General features: G+C 33.2%; 1 protein-coding gene across 1 annotated transcript; it reads left to right on the top strand.

Annotated features, from left to right (window-relative positions):
- Positions 1-3,147: 3,147 nt before the first annotated feature.
- LOC145118619 (actin protein 2/3 complex subunit-like protein) lies at positions 3,148-7,185 on the top strand. Its single transcript, XM_079054315.1, has 11 exons — positions 3,148-3,292; positions 3,582-3,753; positions 3,854-3,916; positions 3,990-4,095; positions 4,244-4,348; positions 4,437-4,510; positions 4,620-4,749; positions 4,840-4,912; positions 5,124-5,315; positions 6,546-6,888; positions 6,981-7,185. Exons 1-11 carry the CDS (start codon positions 3,219-3,221, stop codon positions 7,035-7,037), a joined length of 1,389 nt encoding a protein of 462 aa, XP_078910441.1. The 5' UTR covers positions 3,148-3,218; the 3' UTR covers positions 7,038-7,185.
- The last annotated feature ends 1,016 nt before the right edge of the window (positions 7,186-8,201 follow it).

Below are 8,201 nucleotides of genomic sequence, written 5' to 3'. Positions count from 1 at the left end.
TTTTTTTTATTGTTCAATGTTCAATGACTGTGATCCATGAATACGTCGCACAACCTAACGTTTCCACCGCTGACCGGGGTGTGACACTAATTTATACAGTATGAGATTATTTATTAAAACTACCGAAGCTTCATTGATTGTGGATTTATTTAATTTAATTTTTGAAGGGGAGATTCATATGATTCGGGCTAGGAGTTAAAACCGAAAGAAAATATTGATAGTTTTGTAAATCCACACATTCTGCAAAATGAAGTGGAAGACGGTGAGATTGAATCGTCGGTTCAAGTAGAGGAATGAGATGAAAACGATGATTTGGAAGGGGTATCGGAAACCGATTCAATTGCAAGACAATAATCAGAATAATGTTTCTAATGTTGAAGTGAACTGTGACGCTTTTCGGTTTAAATGATTTAATTATAGCTAATGGAAAAACAATATCTAGAATTTTTTCTTCTCAAGATAAAGATGAACCGACTCTAGTTACGTCAATTGCCAAGTCGATGGAAGGAAATCAAGAAATTCTATAAATCCTAATTCACGCCTACTGTCCGAGAAAAAGAAGCATGTGATTAATAACATGATCAAAACCGAGGGGCTGTTTTTTCTCCTGTTGCTGCCTCGGTTTTAGTAAGTAAGACTGGGCCTTTTTTAGGACAAAATAAAATCATTGGAGACCAGGTTTGTGAAGGCTCGGATGTTAGTTCTAAGGTGCGAGACTCTTACAAAAAAAAAAACCAAATAAGCATTCAGAGGGGTTTTATATTCTAGAAAAGCTTAATGCTTTTGTAGAGATTAGTGAAGCTATGGGGTTTTCAACAAATGGGTGTGAAGTACATATTTAGAAGATTATTACACAATTTGGAGAATTTGAGTGTCAACGAATTTTCTTTCATTGAATATTTAAGGTTTTGCTTAGGCGAAAAAATAGATGGGTGAGGAAATTATGTCTTAATCATTGCATTAATTTCCTTACTATTCAAAAGATAAAATTTGACTCAATCAACGACTTTCATGTTAGACGTTTATAGAGTAATTCTTTTTTGATTTTGCTATTTCTGCTTCTAATGGGTTATCTTGTGGTATTCTTAGTGTTTAGGATAAAATAATGTTCTTGAAACAGTGGGTGGTTACTTTCGATCATTTGTTGATTATGGAAGGTGTTTGGCTTATTAATAGGGTTAACAATTGGGTCGGGTTTCGGGTTGACGAGTTGGTGGGTCAGAATACACTGACCCAACCCAACCCATATAATATATGAGTTAGTAGGTTGTAAACATCAACCTAACTCAACCCATATAATCCGTTTAAGTATATGTGTTTACGGGTCAGTTGGTTGATTTTGGGTCAAAGAGCCGACATGTTATTTTTGAGTAGTTTTTCATATGTTAAATTTATACGAATTATGCACCTCTCTAAATTAACTAATAATTAGCATTTTACATTGACTAGAATGAAATGAACAACAAAATACATGCCTTTCACGTCCGGAACTTTGGATCGAGAAATGGATTTGGGGTTAGGATTTCTAGGACTTAGCCTCTTAGGGTACGCCGTATATCGACTATATTCCATTAATTCATAAATAAAATTTTAATTTATTTTTAGGAGTGTTGGGATTTGATGTTTTAAATAACGACAAATATATATTTCGTTATAACTTTAAATAATAAAAGTTCATTTTATGGTTTATGGTTATAAATGTTAAAATAGTTGTCAAATGTCATTATTCGCTTAAAATGATATAAATTGCTTCTATTTTGAACTTGTATGTTAATTTGAAATTGTTGGTATTGTTTTGGGTAAAACTAGTTTTGGTCAAAATGCAGCCATTGTAGTGCCCAAATTTCGTTAGAAAATTTATTGCTTCTAAATGAGTCAGTGAGGCTTTGAAATTGTTGGTGTTGTTAGGCTCCGTTTGATATACGTCTGACCGAGTCGAGTCAGACGTTTTTTGCTGACTCGGTCAGCTGAGCTTGTTTGATAAACATATATGAGATGTCTGACTCGGTAAGATAGAGCTGAGTGGGAAAGACTTTGGTTATCTGCTGACTAAGAAAGGGGGGGGGGATAATTTCCAAAAGAGCCCTTGCCCTAATACGTTCCAAATTTCAGCCCCTCATCCCATTTTTTTCTCTTTCAAGCGATCAACGAAGCTATGCCCTCCATCAATCGACGATTTGCGCCTCTACAGCTCTACAAATTTTCGATTTTGCTGCTTCTTCTCATCAGGTATGGTTCTCTCTCCTCTCAATTGCGTTTTTTCTGCTTGAAGTTCTTATTTTTGCTGTTCAATTCGTTTTCTCTCTTCTCAATTGCGTTTTTTCTGCTTGAAGTTCCCATTTTTGCTGTTCAATTCGACTATTTTTCTGTTCAAGTTCCGATTTTATTCCCGTTCAAGTTCCAATTTTGTTGCTGTTCAAGTTTCGATTTTTTGATGTTGAAGTTCCGATTTTTTTTGTTCTATCTGTTTGTCCTTTGTTGTTTCTACAGTTGAAAAAGAAATTTACTGGGCAAATTTTTTTTTTTTTAAGAAAAATGTTGTGCATAATTTTTTTTTCATAAAGATACGTTGTGCAGATTTTTTTTTGATAGAGAAATGTTGTGCAAAATCTTTTTTGATTGATGAATCTGAGGTTATTTTGTGCAGGAACTTGAGTTGGAGAAATTCATAACACATGAATTGCCATTTTGTGAGATCATTAAGGCTTTTGATTAATAGTATATTTTAAATTAATATTACATGTACTAAATAATTTTAATTTTTTTATTAATAGTATATTTAATAAAAAGATTCTTGAGTATCAGGGTAAAATGGTCATTTTGCATCATTCAGCAAATTCAGTCAGATGTACAATTAAACAGCATAGTTTTTTACTCGGATAGAATTTATTACTCGGACAGATCTTTCCCAGTCAGCACTTTCTCATTCAGACACTATCAAACAGACCGCTTCAATTTTGAACTTGTATTGTTAACTATGTGTTTTCCACTTCAAAGCCCAAAGCCCAATTAATAAGCGGATCGAATTACTTGATGTTCGGATTGAAAACCCGAATAATGACCCATCAGTTTGGTAATCGGGTCGGGTCGATCCAAAAGGTTTTCTTCCCCAGTTTTGGCGCGGCGGAAGGCGTCTTGTTTGAAACGGTGTCAGGTTCCTCAACACAGAAGAGATTCTCGATTCTCGAAGATCAGAAAATCTTTCAAAACTTCAGAATATGGAAGACGACCCTTTTGATTTCGAGTCGGATGCTCTACTCGCATCTTCACCCGTTGTCGCCCCCAAAAAAAGGTAACGTTAACCCCCTTTGTTCTTTTCCTGAAAGTCGAAACGTTTCTTTCGTTCCCGCTTTTGTTATCTTGCATCGTTTCATTCGTATGAACTTTCAAAATCTGTAAAATTAGGGTTTAGATTATTGGTCATTACCTTTTGACTTCTGTTGACATGTTCGACTGTTAGGGTTTTTGATTTTTATCTGATTCCACTACAGTTGAAGGGTTAATTCCTCTTTTGATAGTTAACAGATGCACTTTCACTTTTGTTACTTCAAATATGTGAAGCTTCAACTGTAAATTCATAGGAAAAAAGTGATTGGTCTGGATGATTTACTAGTGGATCACTACAAGGAGAAGAATAGGGTAATCGAAAGGGAATCAAAAATAGCTAAAACTAAAAAAGCCTACAACTCTGATGATGAAGAAGACGGAAGAGTTGCCAAATTATCTAAATACGTTGACGAATGTCATGAAAAGGCACAAATCTTGCTCTCACCCTTTTCATTATTTATCTCAATTCATATAAAACATTGTTGCTTTTTCATTGCAATGTAACTTAATGAGTTGTATTTTGTAGATGACAAAACTAAGTGATGAGGATGATGTTTCCATTTGGGGTCTTCAAGTTTTTGGGAACCAGGTTTATTACATGTTTTGACACTCTTTGTATATTATCACACATTATAACACAATTTTCTTTTTACAATTTACAGAAATCCCCACCTTCATTTGAATTTACCAATCTTCAAAGCTGCTCCATTTTTCATTCTTTTTTGAACCATGAAGTGAATTCATTGGTTGAGCTTAGTACCAAATCAGGTCGGTATTTTTAAAAAAAGCATCTATTCATGTCATACATGGTAATAAAAAAACATTGGAAACAGGTTAGTAAGGGGCAATCTGGTAATTTCAAAGTCCAATCCTGTACTTACCCTTACCAATAGTATTTGTCATCTTCTTGTTGCAGGAGAAATATTCTTTGAGGGTTTATTGACTAATGGCTGGCTATTGAAATTGGTCCAAAAATATGGCAAAGTAGAAAAATCCATAGCAACATGGACTTTTCACTTAAGTATGTTAAATTCATTCATCTCCTAATACTTTTATATCTTTTAAAACAATAATTCACATTTTATTTTTTTCCATGTTTATAATTACAGTGTTGTACTCATCAAAGGAAGCTCTCAGAAGTGCTGCAGTCAACTTTTGGTGTGCAATTTTGCTAAAAAATGAGGTGTCAATTGTCATTAATTCAAGTCAATATAATTCATCATGTATCAATTAATTTATCATGTCCCCAAAATCATTATATATAATTTAATTTACTTTCTTGGTTTATTTAGGGTGAATCATTGTCTTTAAAGATTGATTGGCTTCCAACTTATTTGGAACTCAATGGTGCCCTTGAAACTTATGGATATTTACTGAATTCACCTAAAAAAGATTCTTGTGATACTGAAATGGACCTTGGAGGTATAATTCAAGAAATAGCAACATACTTATGTTTATTTGAGTTTTATACTTTATAGCATCTTACTTAATTCCTTTTTTCTCTAATTTCAGATTCCGAACACGTGGGCCCACCTCAAAACATTAGAGCATGGATCAAATACATCTCTACTTGTAGCCAAGCAAGGTTAGGGAAAACTTCATATGATAAGGGCATTTATGTCTTTTTCACAAGCAATAGACAAAAACCAACACCCCGTCCCACCTTTTTGGATGGGACACAAATTTGCAATTATTAACATCAAACACAATACAACCTGTTTTGTCCTGCATAACAAACGGGCACACATGACATGTTTAGTAACAAAATTTCAAATTTCTTTTAATTTATTTTGTAGGAAGTTTCATTTTATTTTCTCAACATCAGAAGTAGAAGAGTTGGTGGTTGTTATCGTTCGTCTTATGTTAGATCGACAGTTACTAGGCTTGTCTGTGGATTTATATGAATGTATGATATCTTTGATTAATTTCTTCAAAGATGAAGAATGGAGTGCCAGCTGTACAAAAATATCAAAATCCATTGCTTCAAGGTTTTTATTTATCACTATTTTCTTTTCTTTCATTTATCTTAAGGGAAAACTTGATAAAAGTCCTTACATTTTGGTCTCATACGATTTAGTCTTTATATGTTTTTTTTTATTCAATTAAGTCCCAAAACTGGACAATTGTATTCATTTTGACCCTTTTACCCGGTCAACATGTCATCCCACTTTCAAAATTTATACTTTTGGCCCAGATTTTAATTTTTATTACAAATTTAGTCAAAAAATTTACACTTTTGGCCTAAATTTCAAAATGCTGTGTTACGAATTCATCGTAAATTTGGTTTTTTAACATCTTTTTTTCTTCAAAATATTGTTTCGAATATGTTTTTTTGCTTCCAGATGAATCCTTGATGATGATAGGTGAAGAGGTACCTTGGTATGCAGACATTGTAAACTACTTGGCTGCAGGATTTCTTTTTAAAGGAATGACACATCAACAAAAGAAGAAATTTTTTTCGGACCTCAGGCACTATTATTGGGATGACCCTTACTTATTCCGAAGTTGCGCGGATAATGTAGTAAGGAGATGCGTATTCGGAAAAGAAAGTCGTGAGATCATGAAAGGATGTCACGCTGGACCGACTGGGGGGCATCATGGTGCTAATTACACAGCAAGAAAAATCTTTGATGCTGGATTTTACTGGCCTACGATTTTCAAAGATGCTCACATCTTCGTGAAAGAATGTGATGCATATCAAAGGGCCGGTAACATCTCTTCCCGAAATGAGATGCCCCAAAACAGCATCCAAGTATGTGAAACTATAAAATCATATTTATACAAAAAAAATATTTTCATATAAAAAAGTTTTTATATAGAAAAAAGGTTTTTTATGTGAAAATATATATTTTTTGTATAAATACGATTTTTTTTATAGCAAAAAAACATAATTCAAAACAAAACTTCGAAAAAAAGATGTAAAAATCTCAATTTAGAATGAACACGTAACCAAATTTTGAAATTTAGGCTAAAATTGTAAATTTTTGGACCAAATTTGTAATAAAATTTAAAACCTGGGCAAAAAGTGTAGATTTTGAAAGTTTTCCCATGTAAAAGGGTCAAAATGAATATAATTGCTGGGTTTTTTGACTTAATTGAATAAAAAAACATATAAGGACTAAATCGATTATGAGGCCAAAATATAAGGACTTTTATGGAGTTTTCCCTTATCTTAATTACCAAAAAAAAAACTATCTTTTTTGATTTTCCAAAAACAGGATTCCTCTGGATATCAATTGCTTGAGAGCTGTTGAGTGTATTCCTTCAGTTTGCTTGCACTCCAAGCAACTTAGAAGTGAAATTGCTTTCAGGATTCTTCTAGGTTATTTTAACAAGGTAGAGAATGAAGAAGAGGTGATAAGACAACTGACATTGATCAATCTAAAAGACAAAACTTGTGATCTTTTTAGAATTTATAATTACTTGGTGTTGACTGAAAACTGGTTTTTATATAATCCAATGATGAAAGAGAAGACATTGTTGAATGAAATGTGGGGCCTTTATCTACGCAATTGTTGTTGTCAAATCAACATTACTGACACAAGGTCTTATGCTTCAAAGGTGTGTATGTGATTAATTCGTTTATCGCGTTTCTATAATTTGTTTTTTTGTTTTTGTTTTTGTTTTATGATGTTTTGTGTAACAATGTGTAGGTTCGAAGTAAAGCTTCTTATCTTGTTCAAGTCACGAGTGATACAATGATAGTGTAGTTTTAGTCATGCTAATTTGTACTTGGTGTTGATCTTTTAAAGGGGATTTGTAAAATTGTTATGAGCTATTTGACTTATGTTGGTTTTGTAGTTATGGTAGATGTACTTTGAAAAGTGTTGCATGTATACTTTATGATTGAAAATGGTGTATTTGTTTGCAATAGGGCTATTTTTTCCAACTCTTGAGAGCATTATGTGATAAATCAAGTACATAGTTGTTTGTTATGTGGCTATTTGAACTTGAATCCTTGACCATTTTGTAAGTATATGGTGTATTGTTTTTGCTAGGGTGTTATTCTTTGAGCACCCACAAGCCAACCAAAAAACATCATGTGAAATGTAATTAAGAAGTTCAATCCATATTGAAATAAAAACTCATATAATGTGGTTACTGAACCTCAACCTTCATTTATGCAAGTATTCCACCTTGGAAGCAAGTTGCTATCTATGATAATTTCTTTTAAATATGTTTACTCTTTATCAAACTTGTGACTAATTTTTTGACCTTAAATATTGATTCATGATGCATTATATTACAAGAGTTTGTGAATATGTGTATTTTGTATGATGGTAAACTTTTTATCAGGCCTGCGTATGTGTATTTTTTATGATGATAAACTTTCTATCTGGTGTATTCAACTTCAAATAAGAAATCGGATGTTGGACAATAGGACCAGAAAAGGGACTCACATGTTTATTCATCGCACCCAAGGTGTTCTGTCCCGCTCATCACAATGCTCTTCGTACATCGTGTGACATCATGTAAGGATATTTTAAGAAAATGATTAGTATTACTTGTTGTTTGCATAAATTTCATGTTTGGTCCCTAACTTTTGTTTTGCACTCGGATGGTCCTTAAGATATCATTTTATTGCATTTTTCGTCCTTCATAGTAGGGATGAGTTATAAAACCGGAAAATCGAACCGGAACCGGAACCGGTATAACCGGAAAATGCTTAAACGGTCCGGGTAATGGGTTTCAAAATTACTCTTATCCGGGTTCCGGGTATTTCGGGTACGGGTACGGTCCGGGTAATCCGAGTTTTTTAACCGGATATGTTTAAAAAACCAGAACCGGGTTTAGTTGGCCAAGGAACCGGTTTAGTGTCAAATGTGTAAATTAGATTATGTGGTAACTTTTTAGTTTTTACAACAAACAAAAAA

The sequence above is a fragment of the Lactuca virosa genome, chromosome 6 (assembly GCF_052849685.1).
Source record: "Lactuca virosa cultivar CGN04683 chromosome 6, Lactuca_virosa_CGN04683_v6, whole genome shotgun sequence".
Lineage (NCBI taxonomy): Eukaryota > Viridiplantae > Streptophyta > Magnoliopsida > Asterales > Asteraceae > Lactuca > Lactuca virosa.
The sequence above is the reverse complement of the archived record's forward strand: the minus strand, read 5'-3'. Positions and strand labels throughout refer to the sequence as shown.

Excerpts from the sequence above, each read along its gene's own strand:
- LOC145118619 (XM_079054315.1), top strand. The coding sequence starts at position 3,219 with ATGGAAGACGACCCTTTTGATTTCGAGTCGGATGCTCTACTCGCATCT. Across the intron at positions 3,293-3,581 it reads GTTGTCGCCCCCAAAAAAAG|GAAAAAAGTGATTGGTCTGG; the intron begins GTAACGTTAACC and ends GTAAATTCATAG. Across the intron at positions 6,889-6,980 it reads CAAGGTCTTATGCTTCAAAG|GTTCGAAGTAAAGCTTCTTA; the intron begins GTGTGTATGTGA and ends AACAATGTGTAG.